Raw genomic sequence first — 25,480 nt, 5'->3', positions numbered from 1 at the left:
TGATCTTCAACCTGTGGGACAGAGTCCCCAGCTACTAAATACCTGGGTGGCCCTCATGGAAGGATATTCCAAAGCACCGCAGAACCAAAGGATGCTCTCCTTCGAGAAAGCACATCCAATTTATAGTGAGAAACAAAGGTATGAGATGAGGACCAAATAGCCGCAGAACAATGTCTAATAATACTCTTGACCAAAAGGCCAAAGTAGCCAAGGACCTAGTTGAGTGAGTTTTAACCCAACCTTTATCCTTGTAGATCTGAAGGATACACAGGGAGATCCACCTACCAATGGTAACCTTAGAGATAGGTTTACCCAAAAAAAAGGCTTAGAAAAGGACACAAACTGGTCAGATTTATGAAAAGTTTTTCTCCTGTGTAAATAGAACCATAACGGTCTATAACATCCAACAAATGCAGCTTGTACTCCATTTTGTTTGTAAAATTTGGAAAGAAAACAGGTAAATTGACAGTTTGATATTAACCTCCGATGCAACTTTTGGGAGAAAGGAAGGACTGGTGCGAAGAGAAACCCCGTCCTTGTGGAAAATCATGTATGGAACCTTTGCAGATGATGCTTGCAGTTCTGAAACCCTCCTAACAGAGATAGCCACTAGAAATGTTGTCTTCCAAGACAAAAACTTAAGATCTGTGTTTGCTGCAGGTTCAAATGGAGGAGCAACCAGTGCTTGAAGTACCAAAGTAAGGTCCCACGGGGGAATGGGATCTTTGACCGGAGGACATAAGAGAAAGGTACCTTTGTTAAAAGCTTTGCACAGTCTGGAAGAGGCTAAAGATGCAGAATTCTCAACCATGTGAAAATGATGGTGGCTAGTTGAACCTTGACCGTAGACAAGTCAGCCCCTTGTTGAAAAATATTTGCCAAAAAATCAATAGTAGCTGGAACAGGAGCCATGAATGGATCTAAACTCCTTTGAGAAGCCCAAAAGGAAAAACGCTTTCATTTGCTGCGATAAATCTTCCTGGTGGATGACTTATGAGCTGCCACCAGGACAGACCTGACTAAAGACAATCCAGGAGTCCTAGCAATTAAGGGAACTGGAGCAGCCAAGCTGTGAGCCTCAAACTCTCCAGATTCGGATGAAGGACCCTTGAAGGGTGCGAAATGAGATCCTGAATGAGATCCAAGATGAAGCTAGAAGATGAGACCAAAGGAAGGGAAACCATATCTGGCGAAGCCAAAATGGGGAAAGGAGGATCACTTTGCTCTCCAGTCGACAAGCTTTCTGTAGAAACTTAGGAATAAGGGGTATGGGAGGCTAAGCATAAAGAAGACCGGGAGGCCAAGCATGGACTAGAGTCTCTCTGGGGGACTCTCCTGGTGGGGGTTCAAAGCAAAGAACTTGCTGCACTTCTCGTTGGAAGGAGATGCGAAGAGATCTCAGCAAGGCTGACCCCACTCTAGAAAGATCTGCTCCACTACTGAAGGATTCAGAGACCAGTTGTAAGGCATCAGAATAGTCCAACTTAGTTTGTCCGCTAGAATGTTGGACCGTCCTGGAATATGCGTTGCTACCAAAAAAAACGACCGGTGGAGATCACCCATTCCCAAATTCTCATGGACTCGCGACTAAGGGGGTAAGATATGGTCCCTCCCTGTTTGTTGATCTACCAGACCACTGAAATGTCTGACTGGATTGCAATGGTTCCCAGAGGTAGAGAGGCATGAAGGGCCTGCAATGCTAAAAGGACCACCCTTATCTCCAGAATGTTTATATGCAAACTGGTCTTGATTGGGGACCACGTGTGCCTTGGACTGTCCTTCCCGAACAATGCCCCCTCCACCCTAGTTGGGAGGCGTCCATGGTCAATGCGGCTTGGGCAGGAGCTGGAACAAAAGGTTGTCCTTCCAAGCTTTCCGAAGACTGCATCCACCAAAGAAGGGATGACCTGCAGACTCGGCTGAGGTGTACTGGGTGAGACAACAGAAGATACAACAAGGACCATTGCACCGCTAGAGTCCACTGTAGTACTCACATAAGTCATCGAGCACATGGTAGGAGTGTTATCATCTCTGCCATGGAACCTAGGACCCTTAAGACAGACTCTGCTGAGGGAAGGTGAGATCAGTAAATGAAGGAGACATGCATCCTTAAGTTTCGAACTCTCAGAGGTCAGGAAAACTTTTGTCTGTAGCGTGTCTATCCGTGCCCCTGTGTGTTCTATCACCCGGACAGGATTCAGAAGAGCTTTGGTTGTGTTGATTGCAATCCCTAGATAGTGTGCAAGCTTTAGGAAATAATCTCTGGTCCAACAAAGTAGATGCTTGGTGGGAGCAGTAAGGAGCCAATCATCCAGGTAAGAGTAGACCTGAATCCCCTGAAGTCTCAGGTGAGCCGCTACTACTGCCATCAATTTGGTAAACACTCTGGGGGCTGTGGTGAGACCAAAGGGTAAGGCTCAAAACTGATAATGATTGGCTCCTAGCCAGAATCAGAGAAACCTCCTGGAGCTTCTGTGCATCTTTATGTGATAGTAAGCGTCCTGGAGGTCGAACGAGCACATCCAGTCACTCACTTGCAGGTACAGCATGATGGACTGTAAAGTGACCATCCAGAACTTCTCTTTGGCAACTGACAGGTTCACAATAGATAGGTCCAAAATGGGCCTCAAGTTCCCAGTCTTTTTTGGCACCAAAAAGAACCTGGACTAGATGCCCGATGAGGACTGATCTGGGGGGACGGGTTCGATGGCTCATTTCTCTAGCAGCTTGGAAACTTCTAGTGCTGCTGCCTCCCTTTGTGTGGGTGGTATGTCTGGGAGGTGTTTAAGGTGTAGGAGGAACCACAAACGGGATTGAATAGCCTCTGGAAATGATCTGAAGCACCCAATGGTCTGATGACATGGACTCGCATGCTGCCAGGTGCAACGACAGGAGACCCCCAACTGCCTCCAGAGCAGTCGAGCAACCCCTCAGGGCCTGTCCAAGAATGGTTTGAGACCCAAAATTCCTTGGACCCCCTCTGCCTCTGGGCCAGCATCTATCCTGTCCCCCCCTCTGCCTCTAGGGGAAGAAGAGCCCTGAGTGTCCTGGGAATACTGAGACTTCTGCAACCACATCTTCTTTTGCCCTCGCTGATTCCGGGAAAAGGATCTTTCAGGGTTCGAGAAGCAGATTCAGATGGCAGACGGTGTCTTCCCGTCTTTCTCACTCTGGACGAAGGTGTCTTACCAAAGAGGAGAGAGCCGTCATATGGGGCATTCACAAAAGACGCCTTGAAGGGTTTTGTGAACGGAATCTGAGCCAGGAGTTGCGCCTCACGGACAAGTCGGACCCACCCACCCTAGTTGCTCCTTCCATCGCTTGACAAGAGGAGTTGCATAGACGTGTTGGAAACCACTGTGAAGGTAGCCATCCTCTCAGAGAACATAGCCCTGTCCTCCTGTGACATGGGACTTTGGCAGAAACTCAGTCAGTTCCTTAGTCAGGTCATGCTGTAGTCTAGTAACGTGGGCCAGACAGTTCAGCGTCCTGATAGAAACAGTTGCTGATGCATAACCCCGCTTCCCCAAGCGGTCCACCATCCTAGACTCATGGTCAGGAGGATGGACCGAAGAACTCTCCTGGGCTAGTTCCTTTTTGGTGGCTGCTACCACCATAGCGTCTACAGGGGACCCTTTATTCCAAGCTGGTCTGCCTGTATGGAGGGTCAATATTGTCTTGGCGTTTAGGGACTGGTTCCACAGTGTCCGGCTCATTCCAAGCCTGCGAGGTGACTAAGTCCACTAAAGGAACTGCGGGAGGGGACACCCAGGAAGTAGACGGACCCATGCTGAAAACCTCCAGGAACATGGATTCGCCCGAGTAAGGTTTTGGGGCGGACCAACCTCCTCGCTGGTGCAAGATTTCCATGATGTCTCCAAAGGAGACATCCTCGGGAGGTGATCTGGGGGAACCTTCCCCATCATCCCAATCGATGTCCTTAGTGAGGGACTCCAGAGAGGAGTCCCAAGTGCCTCCTCTTGCACGCATTCTTGCAAGGAACCTCTCCGGTGGGGTTATCCGGAGGGAAATCGCAAACCACTTGTTCCTCAGGGGGAATTGCCTGGGGTTCCTACAGCATAGGCTTTCCCTGTGGTACAATGATGGGATTCACACACAAAGTAGGAGGAGTCAGGGAGGAGTCCAAAGATATAGTCAGGGACCTTGATCCATTGGAGAGAACCCTTTCCAAAACATCGAATGCAGTGGAAGAGCGAGCTTTCTGGGACACCATTAAGCAAACAGCTCTCCCCAGGTCTCACTCGAGAACTGGAGCCGGGCCTGAAGTAGACAGCACTCCGAGGAGGGGGCCTTGACTAGACAAGGTCAGAGCCAATGGAAACAGCTACACCCCCTTGGATCCAACACCCAGGCTCCGTCTCAGAGAGCTAGTTGGATCAGACATGCTTCAGGCAGCTGCCTGTGTTAAGGAGACAGGTACCGTCTGCGCTGACCCCCTGCTTAGGGGCACTCTCAAATCCATGTACTCCGAAAACGGGGGGTTGGATCAGAGAAGGAGATATAGGTGTAAAGAAGGGACGTGAGCTCTGCCCTCCAGTGGGAGAGGGGACTGGCAAGACTCCCAGCTGAATTTGTGCGCGAATAAATCTCCGCATCATTTTATCCAAGTCTACTTCAGAGATACTGCAGGTGGACCGCGACAAAGCCACAGACTCCGACCTGGTGGGTCGAGGAACCGAGGCTCTAGAGCTTGGTCTAGGCTCCACTGGCTCCGGAGAAAATCTAGGAGATCGGAGCAGAGGGGAATCATGTTTCCTACGCTGACGTTTGGTAGGAGGTCCGGTCAGAGCCGAAAGGTAAGGGGACCTCTTTCTCTTCTCTGACCTGTGCTCTCACTCCTCCTCTCTGCCTTTTCTATGCTCTACTTCCACAGGCTTAGAGGCAGGAGGATAAGTCCCAGCCTGTGAAGGAGGAGAAGGAAGGACAGGAATAGGAGGAGAGGTGGTCACAGCAACAGCTGTAACCTAAGCAGAAGAGGAAGCTGCTGCCTCTGTAGAAGGGAGCATACCCTTCATATCTAATTTGGCTCACTGATCCTTAAGGGAACACTGGTTAAAACACTGGCAAATACAGCAATCAGTGGCTAAATGGGCAGCATCCAAACAAAGCACGCAAAGTGTGGCCATCAGTAGGTGACAAACTTGTGGCCACACTTACTGCATCTCTTGAAAACTGGTTTAGGTTGAGCAGACATATCCCACTAAACAAGAACAAACTAAGAAACACACTCCACTCACCACACACTCAGACAAGCACACAGAAGGATGGGGGGGGGGGCACAAACTACCTAAAAACTAAGAAATAAACCCTAAACTCAATGCACCAGCAAAGGGGAGGAAGAGAGGAAACATACTATCAAGCACACACAAAAAACACTAATCCCGTAGAAGAAAACTACTCAACTTGGAGCTCAAGAATCACGATGCGCTGGATAGCCGCTGCAAATGAGATCTGAGGGTTGGGAGGTAGTGGTGGTTATTATGGGTAAGGGGAGGAGCTCTGAGCAGATGCTTGTGAAGTTGCCTGCTTGGATCCAGGTACCCACAGGTTGAAGATCAAAAGAAGTAAACTACTTCAGATTGAATATTGTGTTTAAGGAAGGTAACTGTGCCACTAAAGGGATAATTTACTTGGCTATATGTCAGCAGTGTATTTTTACATAGGTAAAACAGAGAGAGAACAGAGACAGTTGAGGAAGCAGATATATATATATATATATATATATATATGCTGTTTCTAAGGGTAATGCTAACAATGCATTTTTTTAATCAGTCTCAGAAATGTCTTAGTTTCACAAAATTTAAAACTGGGATATTAGATATTATACCAAGGAACCCAAGACAAAGATGGTAAGAGCTGGAATTAGAAAGGAGAGAATTGTTTTGGCAATTTAAACAATGCCACAACAGTACCAGGGCTAAGTGAATTTATCTATTCTCCGTATTCTAAAATTCAGAGCAAAACAATTGTAGGTCATTAAGTCTTTTGAAATGATTACACAACAGTTTTTAAAGGGGAGGCTGGAAGAATGGTATTATTGAAGAGGATGGATTTTACACTTCGTAACTTAATATGTGGAGATAGTTTATTAATTTTTAAATGTTTCAAAAATTTAAATTATTTCATTTAACAATACTTTTTATTTAATACAGCTCAAAGAATTTTAGGTCGTGGTACTTCATAATGAAATTCTTGTGTCAGAGGTACCCGCGGTGGTAGTGCTGCGGTAGCGTTGTCGCCTCACAGTAAGACGCTGTCCGGTTCGATTCTCAGCTAGAGCGTCTTCTGTGTGAAGACATGCTTGAATGGGCGAACCTTCATTGAAGGTTGTGCGTCAGGCCTGGCAAGCCAGTACGTAAAAATCAACTGCCAATCATTAGCGGACTGAAGTTCCACTGTGGCGACCCCTAACCAGGAGAAGCCGAAAGACACAAACAAAAGTTAATGGGAAAAATCGAGTATGGTCCCTTTAAGAAATAATGGAAGTGCACTTAAATGCCTCTCATTCATAAACTGAAAGAAGTTTTGTGATCTATTTAAGTGAATCTCACATGTGCTACAATGGTTCTAAAGTTGTCCTAGCAACAGAGACACGAAAGCGCTTGACCTGTTTTTTGGAACTTTTTTAACTTTACAACTGGGTTGGACAGTTTATCACAATCTCACCAAATGTGTTGGATTGCCTGCTGCTTTATGCACTGAGTGGTAACCTTGTGTTTTGTTAGTCTGAGTTTGGTTAAATGTATGCTCTTTGTTCTGTTGCAAGTCTAAATAAGCCAACTTACCAGACAGTAATCCTGGATCACACCTGAAAAGACATGATTATGTGCTTATAAGACAGTTTACGACTTTAGTATACACTCAACAAAATTAACATTTTCTTAACTAGTTTTTGTGTCTACTCGAGTTCTTTTCATCAGCTGCATTGCAAGGCGCCAAGTACTTTTACATACATATGCTGGGGTCCTATATCCCACTGGTATGCTGCCATTTACTGAAAAGCTAATATAACATTTAACAACCCACAGCATTTCTTCCCCCAACCCCAGTTCATTTTAATTGCTCAGACATCCTCCACAGTAGGTAAACAGCAGAAGTTACCAAACTTCCTGCTGCTACAATTGGTTGTAGGTTGAAACTACTGACTTCATATGAATTGTAGAAACATGTGATAACAGACCTGGAGAAAGATGAGCAGAGAGCTGTACATTTACTGAAATGTCACATCAGAATACAAGCATAACCTGAGAGCACAGATAGGCAAGTATGTGTTGACTTTGTGAAAAGTAAATCATGCTAAGAATGTCAGGTAAGAGGGTTTTTATTTCCCCCAGTAAGGAAAACACTACACAAGACAGGGGTCCAAACAGAAAGATAAAATCAGTAAGAAAAGGAGAGTAGCATTGCTGGAACTAAATTCATCTTCAGGTCTTGGTGCATAGCTTCACATGATGGACCCTACTTTCACAAAATCTCAAACTGACACTGAAAGACTAGTTTTCATGGAGAGAGGTTAGTTTAAAAAAAAAAGAAAAAAGCTCAGTGCCCAATCGTGGTAGGCGCACTGGTGCCAGGACTGGAAAAAATGGCAGTGTAGAATCCTCAAGATATGGAAACATTCTTACAATAGGGGTTAGGCCATACTCGGGGTATTGTTGATATTTAAGCATGTGAAACTGGCAATTTAAAGCCCTTACAGCTAAAGTAGCAGAAGTGTAAACTTTTATTCCCCCATCTATCCAGTGTTCTAGAATCCCTATCAGAGGGAACAGGGTTTTTTGCAGTGGAAGCCTTGACCCCTTTGGGACCGTGAGAAATAGTTTCTAAGTCAGCAGCAGGGTTTTCATAAAGAAATTTATGAGAGTCTGGGACCCTGTAGTACCTGTCTGGCTTGACTGGTGCAGGGGGTAAAGAATCAGGCGACAAGCTGGATTCTGAAAAATCATCAACAATATCTAGTACAGGGGGAATAGCAAGGGGCCTGTGCTGAGGCAGTAAAATAAAGTTTGAGTCTTTTCTTGGATTCTGAATAATCCTGGCTCTCCCAATGGAAATGCTCCCTCTTGGTGTGCAAGGTTTCCCCAAAAGAGTAATCCTCAGGAGGAGAGGCTGAAGGGATAGATTCTTCAGCATCACATCAGAGTCCTCATAGGGAGGAAGAGAATACCCCTGTTCTGAAGAGGAATCAGAGGAAATAGAGACCTGGTCAGAAGAGTCATAGTCCGTGTCTTGCCTAGGCCTTTTATCAGGAGGGGGATGGGTACCCCTGATCAAAGTAATTAGGTCCTCGGCCATTTTAAGCATCTGTTTCTTTGGCATGGATGACTGTCCAGGAGAATGCTGTACTAGTTTCTTTGTCTTTAGTGGTGTTTTAGACTTTGCCTTGGCTGCTGAAGTGGACTTGATAGTAAGCAATGTAGGTCTGAAAACACCCTCAGAAGCAGATGCCTGCCCAGAGGCTCTGGACCAATCTGAGAGAATAGTTTCCGTAGGCCCAATACCTTGAGTTTCCAGAGGCCTAGTTGTCTCCACGTGGGAGTCGGAGGCGGCCTGTGGCTCTGAGGTAGCGGGTGTCAGGGGCTGTGAAAGCACCTCACTGAGAAGTGGCGACTGGCCTAGAAGAGGCTTGGTCGTCGGTTTTGGACCTCGGATGCCTGTCCTTTTCTTTGTATTTGCGTTATGAATTCCGGTCATCGGTTGTTCCGACGGCATTATGTAGTTAAACCTTCGGCCAAAGTAATGTAAAGCAAAATCAAACAGACGCTTAATAGTGCGTTGGTTGAATCTAGCACAAAACAGACAACTAGCAACGTCATTGTCAGGGCCTAGGCAAGGAATACAGTAAGAGTGAAAATCCTTATGAGGTATTTGCTTCCCACAAGAAATACAATTGTTAACTTTTACTGACATCGGTCTGGAGCAAGAAAAAGTTTCCCCAATGGGGTACTTAGCTTTATTGAAGACTTCGGATCTGAAATTCAATTTAGAAAATCTCAGGAGTCGGCCGACTGGCACTTGCAAACTGCTTTTGCTTTGGGCACGGCGCGGCAAGAAAGACTGAAGAAAATGGCGTCGGCTGCATCTTAAATACCCCTGGCGCACTGACGTCAGGGAAGAGGCGACAAGACACGCCGGACCAGGACTTTGGAATTCAGGCCGACTGCGGGTAGCCTGCCAGCAGGATAACCCAAGTGTAATGACTGCAACAGTGAAACACGAACATCATAGTATTAGACTACATAGAAAAGTATTTACTGAAATGAGGGAAAGAATGATACAAAAACTGGAGACAGATGGCCTGTTGGCAGTCTTATCATAATGATGACGGACATTTTCCTAAATCCTTTATATACCTGCTTGACCATCAAGTACTTTGCCCCACAGGACATGAGCCTATTCAGTGTTCCTGCTGAGCAACAGGGTGGGAGCTTGTCTGGAGTGACTCTAATGCCGACAGCAATGGGGTACTTTGAGCTCTCCCCATCATTCTGAACATGGCAACATACATCTAATCATCATAACCTTATCCTCTTGTAGTGATGTGTTTACATGTTAGCACAAGAGCCACTTATTCTTATACAATGAATGTATGAGGGTTTTTCTTTCTCATAACCAGATACCTCTAGGGCCAGCCTCCACTCAGCATTCTCCACTGACTTAGAGTTATATGCAGAGCAGTGAGCAGAACAAAAACTAAGCAACTCCAATTATCTACTCAGCACAGTCAACTCCTTCACAGTCTGTATATTCAAATATCCCAGATGCAGACCGAATTGGGGCAGATTCAAGGACTGATAGTATCAGTTCTACAAGGATATGACGCACAGCCAACTTAGTTTACTTGGAGTTCTGTAAAATGAGAGGAACCAGAAAGGGTAGCATCTGTCCACCCCATGGCATAACGGGACAAAGCCATTGACAGCTCACCCATCTGTAGGCATGGGAAGGGTAGCTCTGGCTCACCACTTAGATGACATCTGCTGGGAGGCACTGGGCATTACATACGTCCTATGACTGTAGGGAACACGTACTGCCAACTGAGTAAAATACATGCATTACAGGGATTAAATGTGCAGAGACATGATACTTGCAGAGACAGCACATAGAGCTTGGAGAGCCACGGGGTGGGGTGAGGGGGCCTCCACCAGGAGATGGTAGGCAACACTGCAGGAACAACAAACTGGTCAACTCTCTATCACCCAACTGCTACTGACAGGAGAATGAATGGACTCACTGGGCTTCGGGAAGAAATGGGCCCACTGGGGGCAAGTTGAGAAACCAATAGGGCTAGGTCCTATGGAGGATGCGAAAAGTGTAATTGGAGTTGTATGTCAGCACCTTAAATTTAATACGAGGGGATGACAGACAAAAATGGATAGTATTTGCCTTATACAAGTTATAATATACTGACATTGCAAGTAACAGCAAGTAGGTAGCTACAAGAGATTGTGGAAAAAGTAGCGCATGGAAAGGGAAGAAAATCTGCTACTCAAACAGAAGCAGTGCAAGAATCACAATAAGGAAGATTTAACAGCAGATGATATAAAAACGTTTGATAACGTAAGAAACTTGTAGAAGAAGTTATTTCAGATGTATGGTTTTGGCAAGAAGGTAATAGAAACAATACACAATGCTACTTCATTAAAACCTGTGGTCAACAGCTGGCTAGGAAAGGAGGAAGAAATGAGAAACTGATTAGATAAGGGTGTTCAATAAGTTCGATTTTACTTAATTTGGCAATGAATGTGATAGTGAAATTTAAGAAAATTACTAAAAGGTAGGAATGGTTAATGGACGAAGGGAGTCAACTGCCTCATAACAGATTCCCTTAGCAGAGGCGCAAACAAGAAAAGCAGAAAATAGTGAACATGGAAATATAGTGGGTATGCAAAAGGCTTACATACTTTCCTTTACAAATCAGATGCAATTGATAAAATCTGTACTTTTAAGAAAAATCACATTTTCTAACAGTAGTGAAACAGTAGACTATGTTAGAAATATCAGAACCAGAGTTAAAGATTTTCATCTCAGCAGTATGGGACTGCAGCTCAAAACTGGACGGGATGCTGTACATATAAAAAAATAGAGGTTTGTCCATGGTATATATCTGAGACACTCACTCATATTACACACACAAACATGCCTCCCCATGGAAACAATGGAGAAAATTTGAAAACAGACTTGTAAAGACAGGGATATAATGTCAGCACGGGTAACAGGCTTATAAAAATTAGAAAAAATGCACAACGAGACAAATACTATGAAAAACAAGAAAACAGAATTATGAATCAAATTTCAGGGATTTTTTCCTACTTGAAACCATTTCATCAGAATAGTCCAGTAAAAGCAGAAATGTACAATAATGCACTGAATATAAAATTACATAATTTAATGGGTGCAATTCAGAAAAACAGTAATGCATTTATTTTAGAATGTAACAGGATAAGGAAGTGTCAGAAAGTACAGTTGTGTACACTTAACCACTGTTCCAGTCATCACCTGTGAGTTATCCCTGTTGTGGTAGCCCTCGGCCGGCCCGAATACCAGAGTCAAATGTTTTTTCCTGTATTGTCTGCAGTTACCTGTAGTCTGACGTCAAGGTAGTCAGTGCTATAAAAGCAAGGCATCTGATGTCATTGCATCAGTTTTTCTTGCCCTAACCTGTCAGAAGCATAAGGAAATAAGGTAAAGTGGTCCTGGTGGCTAAAAGCCATCGTGGGAAGCTTATGTCCTCCTAGGGGAAGAGGATACAAGGGGGATGGAGGGAAGGAAACCAGGACTGCAACAGTGAATGCACTCCAACATCTACACTTATGGTAAGTGTACACAACTGTACTATATTCTTAGTGTTTCACTGCTGTAGTCATCACCTGTGGGAGGATTCCCAAAGCTGAGGAGAGGGGTGGAAGGATAGGTTAAGAGCCCTAGTCATGGGTCAGCAAGCCCTGCAGAACTTGAGAGGCAAACCCTGCCCTAGACTTAGAAAAAAAGAGGTAGGTGGTAATGCTTTGTAAAGGTATGGACAGAGGTCCAGGTGGCAGCTTCCAAGATGTCCCTGGGTTGGACTCTTCTGAGGAAGGCTGTGGAAGTGGAGGCTGCCCTAGCGGAATGGGTACGGGCAGACTTGGGGAGGGGGTCCCCATGTAGTCTACAGCAGAAATGAATACAGTGTGATATCCATTTGGAAATGGCTTGCTTGGAAATGGGCTTCCCCTCTGCCCCATTAGTAAAGCTGAAAGCGGCTGCTCTGTTTTTCTGAAGCGTTTAGTACGGTCCAGATAGTATCTGAGCTGTCTGCGCACATCTAGCGAGTACAGAATTCTTTCCCCCTTGTTTTGAGGGTTGGGAAAGAAGGTGGGTAGGTGTATGACCTGGTTGAGGGTCACATCAGATACCACCTTGGGCATAAAAGAGGGGTTAGTCCTCAGGGAAACCCTGTCTGCATGGAAAATGATGAAGGGCTCAACAGCCCATGAGTGCCTGAATTTCTGAAACCCTTTTTGCTGAGGTGATAGCTAGTAAGAAGGCAGTCTTCCAGGAGAGAGATTTCAATTCTGTTGAAGCAGCAGATTTGAAAGGAAGTAAGGTTAGTTTCCTCATGGGAAGCCTGGCCATTGGAATTAGAAGGATGCAAGATGTACCCCAGGGCTTGCAGGAACTTCCTTCGCAGTGAGGTGACTTCTGGAAGCCAGCTGGGTAAAGTAGAGATGCAGGAAGCTCTGCTTTTCTGGGGATAGGAAGGCCATATGGGATGCTGTGTCTAGCAGAGCTCTCAAGAAAATGATCTTCCTGGTGGGAGTTTGCTTGGATTTCTTCTCGTTGATAGTGAACCCTAAGGAAGTTAGGAGAGATTTGACACTGAGAAGGTCCTGGAGCAGCTTTTCTTTGCGCTCTGCCTGAATGAGGCAGTCATCCAGGTAAGGGAAAATCTGTATATTTCTCTGCCTGCAAAATGCTATGGCTGGGGCTAAGCATTTGGTGAATACTCTGGATGCAGTAGAAAAGCCAAAGGGGAGCGCAGAGAACTGAAAGTGCTGTGATCCTGTTCTGAATCGCAGGAATTTCCTGCAGGATTCCCTTATGGGGATGTGGAGGAAGGCATCATTTAGGTCTAGGGTCACTAGCCAGTCATTTTCTGTCAGCACAGGCAGCAGCTGCTGCAAAGTTAGCATTTTGAATCTGAGGACCACGAGGGAGGTGTTCAGAATGGATAGATCAAGGATGGGGCACCAAGTGCCCTCTTTTCTGGGAACAAGGAATAGTCTGGAATAAAAGCCTTTGGCTGTTTGATCTGAGGGGACAGGTTCTACTGCCCCCTGGGATATGAGGGTTTGGACCTGTTTCAATGACTATGCCCACTGATTTGGATAGGGTTTTGGTCTAGATTCATTAGTGCAAAAGGCCTCCTCAGAAGCCGGTGCCTGCGTCGTGGCTCTGGACCCAACTGAGGCAGAGACAGCCAAAGTTTCAGAAGACGAAGAAGCTTTCTGCGGCATACCAGATTCCAAAAGGGTCTTGGTAGAGGCCTGCATAGATATCAAATTGGGCATCAGGGGTTGCGAAAGCACCTTACTGAATTCTGGAGAACTGAAGACCTGCTTATCGGTAGAATAGTCGGAAGGCTTAGCCTTTTGTTAGCTGTGTCTCTATTTCTGTGTTTTTTTCAGAATGTCCACAGATTGTTGGCTGATTGACGCCATATCAGAATGCCAAGATGGAACACAAAAATAACTGTCGACAATAAGAGCTCTACGGCAAATGGTTCTCGCATTAAAGAGGGCACGGAACCGGCAATGGGGAATGTCATGGTCTGGGCCTAAATAATTGACGCAGTAAGAATGGAAGTCTTGGTGTGGGTTCTGCTTTCCACAGCGAGACAATTAACTTTTTCGGACATTGGTTAGTGCAAGAAAAAAGGGTCCCCAACAGGCTACTTAGCTTTAGACGTTTTCAGCTGAAATTCAAACTCTGGTAGCGACTGACCGGCACTCGTGCAAACTGCTTCTGCTACAGGCTCCACAACAAGAAAGACTGATGTAATGATGTCAGCTGCCTTGCTTTATAACACTGACGACCTGATGTCAGACTAAAGGAGACTGCAGCTGATGCAGAAAAACATTGACTCTGGAATTTGGGCCGGCCGAGGGCTACCACAGCAGGGATAACCCACAGGTGATGACTGCAACAGTGAAACACGAAGAACATTTACTGTTATGGATTGTATTCTAGTAGAAAAAAGCAAGCAGGGGAAAAAAACTCAAGCAACTGGCAAAAATCGAAGAAATACAGTACAATTTTCATGTGTCGCACTTTCTATTTCCCCTTGCAGAAGCATACCTTACGTTTTTAGAGTTTCAGAGTTTTAAAAAAGGAAAATAGGAATGAATTCTCTCTCTCCAACCTGAGAACAAGTCAAACCAAATAAATAGTACAGGGTATAATATCATTCAAGCCTACTTTTAATAACTCTCAAGCAACCAGAAGCTAAATTTATCCAGCATCTACCAATCCCCATGGGTTCCAGTTAACAGTTTACTGTGTATGAAAATGTGTTTAAGGAAATTTGTATTAGAGGTCAAAACTTGTGTAACAATGTGTTACCTTTTCATTTTAAACTTTTTTTTTTTTTTTTAACAACTCCAACTCCAGATATCATGAGATCTTCTATATCTGAATGAGCTAACATGAAACTCAAGAAGAAGGGATCTCATTTTATCAGGATGACAGAACCTCAGGAGTGCAACATTATGCTACACTACAATATCAGCACAGGAAAATGAATCCAAACTTTTGTGGATCTGACATCAAAATGAGTACACTATCTGCTGAGCCCCTGCCAATGCAACACTGCATTTAATGAGTATACAGGCTGACAGGAGGTGCTGTGCATTTTAGTGGTTAGCTGTGATGCCAGTGCTGTACCCAGACAACTCCAACTGGTTTTAGGACAGTTTACACTACTGATGAATATACCAAGCACACTAAATCAAGCAAGGAACTTAAGTAAAAGAATAGTAAATGCAAACAGGATAAAAATTGTTCAGTACAAAAATAGCAAGGTTTGGGGAGCACTAGGAACATTTAATGTCTAAGGCCTCAGTTCCAATACTGCCTCATTGAAAATGAACCTCCCAATGGATTGAGGTGGCTAAGGCCTTTCTGAGAAAAGTGTCTGCTGTTTCATGACTTTCTGGGCAACACTACGTAAGCAGCCACCAAGATAAGCAGCCTCACAAATCAATCAGCATCAAACCATTCAAGAAACAAAGCTTTAAAACTATGACCCATAAGTCAACCTAAGTAACAAAAATACATAAATGAAGACTTCTTACTACAAGTGTCGTTGGTAACCCTTGCAAAGTAATGAACACAAACTGTCTAAATGTTTCTACATTATGGGAATAATCAGTTTAGGGCATTTAAAGCCCAATGTAACATGCTAGAGGTTACAAATGACCATGAAACACAAATTAAATGTTTAATGGCTAGCATAAAACTCATTTCCATTTTCAGCACCCTGAAAAAAAAAATTCTTCCAGTATTGTTATACCTTAAACCAAAATAAGTGACCTTAATCAAGGCCACCCAGCTATTTACTAGTTGGGGCCTTACAAATATATGCAAGAAAAATATTTTCAGCTTTGCTGGTGATACACAGGAATAAAATGCCTGACTGTAAAACAAGATGACCTGGGTTGATTAGCAGCTTGGATGCCTGACAGCATGGCAGTGTGGATGGATATGCCCATCCTTTGAGAATGGAGTGAGTGCTTCCTCTCAGGCAATACCCTTTCAGGAGGGCATGAATGGAGTCTTACAGACTGGGGGGGGGGGGGTTCTCTGCAAGGTCAACATGGGCATGGCCATCCTAGCCAGAGGCGACAGTCCTCGACATAGCTCATGTGGGTTCAAGCAAACTTCTGGAGGGACATTAAAAATTTGTCACAAAAATAACATTTCTTATTTTTTTAAATTTCTACATATTTTTCATCAAAAATGTTAGCACCTGGCATATTCATTCCCCTAACAGTACCATGAAAAACAGCTCTGAAAATGCCATTCCTTCAGCTCTAGTAAATACAAAAAAGGTCTGTAGTCCAAGAGAACGTCAACTCAATCTTCACAAGAAATGCAAAATGCATCTGTAAATACTAAATGAAGAGCATCTCTGCCTCAATCAAGTCTGTAGTACTTAAGTCAGTAGCATAGCTAGCGTGGGGCAAAGTGACAGACGCACCAGGCCACAAAGTGGTAGGTGGTGTGATTGGCAGATCCCAATCTGTCTTCAGTGCATTACCACCATTTACAAATGAATGCAATTAGCATTACATGTGGGGCATAAACTAACTGCTTGCTATAAATGTAGTTCGCTACCATTTAAAACGAGACAGAGGTTTTTTTTGGTTATATCATCTTAAGCTCTGTGTATGCATAAACTGTAGCATACAGTTTGGAGAGGGTTGTTTTTTGCTCTTCGAGTTGTAAGAACTTTTTTTTTTTGGGGGGGGGGGTAGAACTCTGACTTAAGTATTGCAAGTAGCCTACTATAACATTCTTATTCTATGTACTGCTTTTGCTCCTCTTCCAACGCATCAATAAAACCCCTCTACACAGCCACACTTCACCACCTGACAACACATTCCCTAGCCATACCTATCCTCCACTGCAAAGTAATATCCTGACCTTTCTCTTAAACCTTTTCCAAGTTCATTTGTCAGCCTGCTACCATCTTTCCCACTGTTCTTCCAATTCAACACCAGTGTAATGCTTCAGCGACTGCTTTCTCCTCTTCTTTACACAGTACTCTAACAATGCTAGAATGAACTGATCCACATTGTATGTTACCACAGAAATTAAGACAGAACTCAAGGCTCCCACTTTAAAAACAATTGTACAGAAACTCCGTAGTTGGTCAGACCAATGACTGCTGGTGCTAGACACATCAATGTCACTGTTAATGTTCAACAATTTAGCACAGAATTAAGACTATGAACTGCTAAACTTCAACCTGTCGTCATGAAGTCAATTCTTTCCCAGTCCTCATATGCCTTCTTTGTAAACCAACAATTCAATTAACCTGATAATGCTTCTTGGTCAACCCAGAAAAAAGGCCCTTGTGACAACTGGGTTTACCCAATTACAAAAAAAGTAAGACAGGTACTGTCAAAGTCCATGTTTTGGTAGAAATATACATGCTAAAAATGTAGCTTCCTTCAATTAAATTATGCTGTAACCACTAAAAATTGTATGTACAGAATTCAAGCCAGCCAGAAATTCAAAGAATGTAATTACTGCAGGATTTGCTTTTTGTGTTATATACATATACACAAATTTAAAATGTCTGTGGTACAGCATACAATAATCCAATACAATGTCACATACCACCACTGAAATGAAACCCCACTAATGTGTCACGACAGCCAAGTGGACTCAAAAATGAAATCTAGAATAACTTAAAATTTACTCTCAAGCTGCATTCTCAAGATTTTTAATGAAGCAACTTGTAAATTTTCTTGTCCGTCATTCTGACAGCACAACTTCCATCAGACATAGGAAGAACCTTCTACAGAAAGCCCACCGATGAATAAATGTGCCTATTTCTCACAGAAGAGGCTTGCATTCAAGTATTTTTTCATCACAAATTTCCTTTACTCACATGCCAATCAACCTCATTTGACCAGTGACTGCACTAACAAGGCTGCACCCATCTGTGCTAATTCTAGACACTAGTTTCATGACAACATTCACATCCTCAAAGCTGAGTTGGTATTCAGTGTGAAAAGGCAACTACATGTTATCAAAACACATGCATTCAATTTGAACCCTTCTGCTCACCCTGCAAAGATAGCAGCTGCCAGAGTTGGTGTCAACTTTGCAATAGAGTTAAGAAGCAATACCCAACCACATATCACTCTTCTGATGAAGACAAAAGAGACCAAAATAAAACTTGAAACATTCTGCCTGCAAAGCAAATTCTTCCCCCTTTATCTGAGATTAAAATAAAGGCAAATTTCCACAGGCTTAAGATTCTCCTATGGTGATCATATTCTAAATTTAGTCTTATCATTCCCTTTTACCTTGAGACCAGACAGTTAAGCCCATTCTGCTACTGCAGTTCCATTTAGTCTGTATAAAGGACTGCCACTAAACTCAGCTGAGCTTACTAACTCATCTATAAAAGCTAATTCTGGCAATCCCATCCTTAAGTCTTTCACCTCATGAGCAGACACTTGCTTTCTGAGTTATGCTTTGCATCCCTACACTTCATGCAATTGTTCACTCAGCAAACGGTTAGTGATGGTGCTTTCTGCAACCAAGAATCTACACTTTCGAAGTCTCTCCTCTAAACTGCTACTATCAACTTCCACTTGAATCAGTATAAACAAGATGCAAGTGTGTTCAGACATTTACAGTACAGGAAAGGTCCATAAATGGCTCTCTCTATACAAGGGTCTACATAGCCTGCCACAAATATTTACGTTTAATGCGTCATCACTTGCTCTCCAGTCTGTCAGCCCAAGTACAACCACTAAAAACTGTGCATCTTGGTACTTGACAAAAATGGCTAGACAGTAAAATAACAGACATATATATATATATATATATATATATATATATATATATACACACACACACACACACCGACTTAAAGTATACTTACTCCAGCTTTGAATCAAAACTGGAAGAGTCACATTAGAATGGGGATAAGTTTGTTTTAGGAAATCTGAATACAATCCAAAACATGAATAAAAGGGAAAAAACAAAAAAATTCATACCTTGCATTAAAGTGGGTGATGCCAAACTCTGGTAAAGACTGCCAAGCCTGAATAAATCTCATCTTGGCTTCAATGAGACTCATCTGGGCTACATTCTGGTGAGCTTCTAAAATTCTGGCAGTGATCTGAAGAATGAAAATAAAATTGTTCTCAGTAACATCTGTAAGGACTGGGAAGGAAAAATGGATCAATTGCATTTTATTTAAATCAGAAGAAGCCAATGCAGCATAATACATATTTAATAGGGGGTTAGTCATACTCAAAATCTACAAAAAATGTTATGTACTTACCATAGTGTACCATTTGGGTTGTCCATTTTCAATTTTCCTCAACCTGTGAGTTCAGCTCTGAACCTTGGGTCCGACTTGGACATTTTTTTATAGCTTAGGATCTGACTCTCGAGCTCCTCCCTTACTCATAATGTCCCAGTCTTCCAAATTACTTCAGGTAGAGTTTGCTGCAGCTATACAAGTCATACATAAAAGATGGCTAGAGAACTATCAGAAGACAGACAGCAGATGGAATCAGGAGCTCAAAATAACTGCAGTTCCTAGAGCACCTCTGCAAATCTTCCCAGAAGAAACAAGGGATGGATTGGAGGGGTTGACAAAGAATAAAAATGGACAACACAGACGGAACATTATGGTAAGTGCACAAGTTCTTTATCAGATGTCATTTTCATTCATTCCTCAACCTCTGGGACAGAGTCCCAGCTACAGTATTGCCGGGTGGCCCTCATGGAAAGATATTCCAAAGCACTGCAGAGTCAGAAGCAGCCCTAACTCCAGATACAATATCTTACTTGCAATGTGTAACAAAGCTATGAGAGTTTGACCAATTAGCAGCTGCACAAATGTCCTCTCAGAACTCTAGAGCAGAAGGCTTGAGATGTAGACGTGGCTCTAGTAGAATGAGTTTGAACATGACCAGGTAAAGGTATTCCTTTAGCAGAATACACATAATCTCTCCTGAACCAAAGGTCTAGGAGCAGATAACTTCAAATCTTCATAGATCCCCTACCCCAAAAGGGGAATCTGAGCCAAATTGTCATGTGCCAAGGTTCTGAGGGAAAGTGACTGCTCCAAAATCTTCAGAGTCAAGGACATTCAGTCAGATCTGATGCCAATACTTTAGATCAGAGATTTGCCGTGCTTTAAGGACTGAGCTGATTCAATCAGAGACCTCATCACAGCCGAGGAAGGAAGGACCATCATGTCCAATGTGTCAACTCTGGATACGTCTGGATCTAAGCGATCCGAAATGAGAGGTCAGATTTGAGAAAAATCAAAGGCACAAAGGTAAGCGAGCTCATGGTTCAGGTGAGTAATGGAGCATAACTCCCATTTGTATCTAAATCCCGAGGACACAGAGGTCTTGAAGGCTTCTTCAGAGTTCCTTGAAAAAAGGGAGACCTCAGTCAGACAGACTACCTCCAGGAAGGGTCGAGAAGTTCGACACAGAGGTGGTGACAAAGTTTGTCTCTGATCCAAAGGACTTGGATCCGACAGTTTCCAGAGTCTTAAATGGTGGTTCAGAAGTAGCCCTTTTTGGAGAAGACTAGGCAGGGGAGTGTTTTCTGTGCTCCCTGGCCTCATGTTGTCTTGTAGGGGTATAAAGCCCCCGATTCTTGAGATGGACAAGCAACAAAAGCAGGCTGAGGAAGACCACCTTTAAGAATCAATTGGCTTTGGCGTTCCACAAGAGAATAAGCATTGAAATCCAACAAATCTCACAACAGACATCTAACTGACTGGGCCCTGGATGGTAAACACACTCCCTGTGGGCATAAGACTGAGGAATTCTTCTGCCCAGAGGAAGTGCATTTTTTTAACCCAACAGGCTTGTTAGGTTTATCAGCCATAATCTGGTTTAACAACCACAACAAAAACAAAGTTAAGGAGAGAGAGATATATTTTATTTTTATTTGAATAAAAATGACATCAGATACTGTGTTACAGTCTAAAAGACAACAAACTTCTAACTCTAACATGCAAAAATCATCTGGACTTGCCTGAAGCTTTAATTTAAGCAGTTAGATACTTAGGGGTTATAACTCTACTACAGTATGCTTACTGTTAAACTATGGACCAGAGAGATTAGCTGTGATGCAAACTGTTAAATTCCAATGTCTTTCAATCTACAGCACCTAAAAATGTATCACATTCATTCAAACTGACAAGTACAAACAGTAGCAGCAAGATAGAACTGGGGACTACGTAATCAGTTACTCTCCAATATTCAAGCAACATTTAGTGAGGAATGGTGCCCAGATTACAATCTTGTAGCCATGTGTACCATGGTCCCCATAATTACAATCTGGTGGCCATTATGTACCATGGTCAAAATCAAATTATTCAACAAGTGAATGCTTTGCAGGTGCTAGTAAGAGCCTTAGTACTTCAGAACTGTTGACTGCACACCTCAGAAAAACAAGAAGTTATGTACTCACCATAACGTTCGATGTATGTGGTCCATCTCGCCTCACATTCTTACTCATGGGTTCGGAGCAGAGCATCGGCTCTGACTCGGCCAACTTAATTTTTCTAGCACGGAGTCTCTAATTGGCTGGGCTAACCTGGTATCCCATGTTGCACTGCTCCATAGCCCCACATCTAGTTTGCAGCAATCCACAGTCACACCCCATGCACAACCACAGTCCAGGGTAACAAAGAAAAAACAACCAACCTTGAAGGGTACTCAAGACCAAATGTCGCCTCCAATCCTCCAGGAGGGGGGAAGGTGGGAGGGTATGTAAGAATGTGAGGCGAGATGGACCATATACACTGAACGTTATGGTGATTACATAACTTCTTGATGTTATGTGGTCCAGTCTCGCCTACATTCTTACTCACGGGACAGAGTCCCCAGCACCTCTATCCTGGGAGGCTCAAAGGAAGATACTCCTGAGAACTGTGGAGCCAAAGGAAGCCCGGCCCCTAGAAGCCACATCTAATTTGTAATGAGTAATAAAGGTGTGAGAAGCCCACGTGGCCGCAGCACAAGAGTCATCCAAAGATAGCCTAGAATGGTAAGCTAGTGAAGTGGAAACAGCCCTGGTAGAGTGAGCCTTGATGGGGAACAGTAAATTTCTGCCTGCTGACGCATAGATATAGGAAATGCAATCAGAAATCCATCTGGAAATAGTAATCTTAGAAATCGGGGAGCCTGTTCTATTTTCTGAAAAGGACACAAACAGTTGGTCAGATTTCCAGATATGCTTTGTCCTGTATAAGTAGTAACGTAGCTGCCTGTGCACGTCCAACTGATGAAATCTAAACTCTGCCTTGTTGGAAAATTGAGGGAAGAAAACTGGCAGCTCAATAGACTGATTGAGATTAACAGTAAATGTAACTTTAGGAAGAAAGGACGAATTAGGTGTCAAGGAAACCCTGTCCTTATGAACGATTAAATACGGGGCTTTGATGGATAGAGCTTGAATCTCAGACACCCGTCTGGCTGATGTGATGGCTATTAAGAAGGCAGTCTTCCAGGACAAAAAGTTTAAATTCACATGTAGCAGCTGGCTCAAAAGGTGGGGAAGTCAGGGCTTGCAAGACAAAGTTTAAATCCCATGGCATGATGGGTTCTGACACAGGAGGCCATAGTAACAAGGTGCCCCTCAAAAAGGCCTTACAGAGTTTTTGAGCAATAAGAGAAGGTTCGTAAGAGGTATGAAAGTTAGAAATGGCGGCCAGCTGGACCTTAATGGTAGCAGGAGCAGTACCCTGCTGAAAGAGCATGGATAAGAAATCCAAAACAGCAGGAATAGGGGCTGTGTAAGGGTCCAGTCCCTGGGCATGAGCCCAAATAGAAAATCTTTTTCCACTTGCTGGAATAAATTTTCCTGGTGGAAGATTTATGAGAAGAGGATAAAATGTGTACAACCTCAGGTGAAAAACGAAGTCTGACTAAGGATGGAAGTGGAGTAGCCAGGCTGTCAACCTGAGGATCCACAGGGAGGGATGGGACTGTCCCGACATGTCAGTAGATCCGGCGCTGGGTCCAGAATCCAAGGACTGTCCACTGTGTACTGATGAAGAAAGGAGAACCATACTTGGCGAGGCCAGTGTGGGGCAATTAGAATCATCTTGCTTCCCAAGGATATGGCTTTCTGAATCACTCTTAGTAAAAGAGAAAACGGAGTGAAAGCATAGAGCAGACTGGGGGGGCAATCGTGGACTAGAGCGCCCCTGGGTGACCCCCCCCCCCGTGGTGGGATCAGTGTGAAGTAGTTGCTGCACTTGGCATTGAGGGGACTGGCAAAAAGATCAAAGCAAGGCTGACCACACCTGCTGAAAATCTGTTCCACCACACGGCGGTTCAGGGACCACTCGTAAGGCATCAGAACAGCTCTGCTTAGCCTGTCTGCTATCACATTGGCCTTCCCCGGAATGTGCGTTGCCACTAGGAACCGTTGGGAAGACATTTGCCCATTGTCGCACTCGCATAGCCTCTCTGCACAGAAGATAAGATCTGGTTCCCCCTTGCTTGTTCAGGTACCACACAACGGACATGTTGTCAGAGTGAATTGCAATCGTTCCCACAGGGAGAGAGCTCTGAAGTGCTCGCAACACCAGTAACACTGCTCTAATTTCTAAGACATTGATGTGCAGATGTACCTCGTGATCTTGCCACGTGCCTTGGACCGTCCTGCCAATATAATGCCCCCACCCAATCTGGGAGGTGTCCGTGGTCACTGTGACAACAGGTGACATAGGAAGAAACGGTTTCCCTTCGTCCAGGTTGGTGGAGCGTAGCCACCAACGAAGGTCCTGTTTGCATCGGTCGGTGAGTAGGATGAAGTGGGACAGAGGGAATTCCTGAAAGGACCACTGGGCGAAGAGGAGCCACTGCAGAAGCCTCATATGTAATCTGGCTAGAGGCACTAACATAATAGTGGCTGCCATGGATCCTAGGAGCTGTAGAACCCATCTGGCCTGAACTTTGAGGGGTAACAATGCGCGAACCTGACTCTGCAACACTGCTATCCTTTTTTAGGGGAGGAATGCCCGCATACGAATGGTGTCTAGCTCTGCGCCTATAAATGTGGCACACTGAGGGCAGCAAGGCAGATTTTCCCCAGTTCAAGGTAATTCCTAGTTGATGACAAATGGCAATGGTAGTTTCCCTGGCCTGAATGAGAAGATGCCTGGTGGGGGCGGTGAGGAGCCAGTCATCCAGGTATGGAAACACTTGGAATCCTTGACGTCTCAGGTCAGCTGTCACCACAGCCAGTCACTTGGTGAACACCCTGGGGGCTGTGGTGAGACCAAAGGGCAGGGCATGAAACTGAAAGTGACTGGCTCCCAGCCGGAAGCGTAAGTGTCTCCTGGATGCCCTGTCCATTTTGATATGGTAAGCAAGCATCCTTGAGGTCGATGGAGCACATCCATACTTCTTTTCCCAGCAATGGAAAAATAGACTGGAGGGTGACCATTCAGAACTTGGACTTTAGAACGTAGTGATTCAGTCAACTGAGATCCAAGATGGGTCTCAGGTCCCCTGTTTTTTTCGGCATCAAAAAGAGTCTTGAGTAAGTCCCTAATCTGTTCTGGTCTAAGGGGACAGGGTGGATGACTCCTTTTTTTAGCAACTTTGAAATTTCTTGTGTTGCGTGATCCCTTTGACTGGGTGGAATGTCCGGGATTCTCTTGACTGGAGGGGGTTCTGAAAGCAATGGAATGGTATAACCTCCAGTAACTATTCGAAGCACCCATCGATCCTGGGTGATACTTGCCCAGGCTTCCGGATGCAACGAAATGCGGCCCCCGACTGGCTCCCGAATAGCACAGCCGGGCAACACATCAGGAACGATGATAGGAAGACCAATGAAAGGAATCATGGTCTCCCGAATTGCGAGGGCCTCCTCTGCACCTGGGGCGGCGTCTTCCAGAATAGCCTCCCCCTCCTCTGCCTCTGGAGGGGGACTCACCTTGAGCGGCAGGGAAAGACTTCTGCGACTTTTTCAACCACATCTTCCCTCCCCTCTGAGCCCTGGGGTAAGGCCTAGAAGGGAGGAAAAAATGGACCCCTACGGCGGACAGGGTCTTTCCCTCTTGCTTGCATCTGGTGAGGGTGTCTCACTTTAGTCCCAAAGAGTGAGGACCCATCAAAGGGGTTGTCAGTGAAGGAAGACTTGAAGGCCTCCGCGAAATGACACAGGCGCATCTAGGCTTGCCTCCTGAAGGGCTACACCTGAACTAGCTGCCCTACTCGCCCCTTCGGCTGCATAAGATATGAGCCTCATGGAAGAGTTGATAATCGAGCAAAGGGTAGACAACTGGGCATTGACTGTCTGCGCTAACGCCTCAGGTAAGTTACCCGTTAGAGCATCTCCTAACTCTTTCAGGAGATCTCTCTGGGGCAGAGTAAAATGACAAAGATAATTCAGCGACCGTAGTGTGAAGGTTGCTGGAGAGAGGGTACGCTTCCCATACCGATCCATACTCCTGGACTCCTTGTTACGAGGATGGACGGAGGAAGAAGACTCGGCTACTTCCTGCAGAGTGGCTGCCACCACCACCATGGCATCCACAGAAACCCCTTTGGACAGGAACTCTTTCCCAGGGGGAGCTCAAAGAAATTTATTAGGACATCTGGGTACCGGTTCCACCGAGTCAGGAGTCTCCCACACCCTTCAGCAGATCAAATCTAGGAGCTCATCAAAGGGTGGAGACACCCAG

At 44.5% G+C, this 25,480-nt stretch overlaps 1 protein-coding gene across 5 annotated transcripts in view; it reads right to left on the bottom strand.

Annotated features, from left to right (window-relative positions):
• The window catches only part of FERMT2 (FERM domain containing kindlin 2), a 1,218,449-nt gene that overhangs the window by 50,424 nt on the left and 1,142,545 nt on the right, over positions 1-25,480 (bottom strand). For all 5 annotated transcript variants that reach the window (XM_044074394.1, XM_044074398.1, XM_044074396.1 and 2 more), the window contains one exon: positions 18,798-18,922. In XM_044074394.1, the coding sequence (XP_043930329.1) occupies positions 18,798-18,922 (125 nt within the window). The remainder of the gene's footprint in view (positions 1-18,797; positions 18,923-25,480) is intronic.

This window comes from Protopterus annectens, chromosome 6.part0, assembly GCF_019279795.1.
Source record: "Protopterus annectens isolate FY-2018-M chromosome 6.part0, PAN1.0, whole genome shotgun sequence".
Lineage (NCBI taxonomy): Eukaryota > Metazoa > Chordata > Ceratodontiformes > Protopteridae > Protopterus > Protopterus annectens.
The sequence above is the reverse complement of the archived record's forward strand: the minus strand, read 5'-3'. Positions and strand labels throughout refer to the sequence as shown.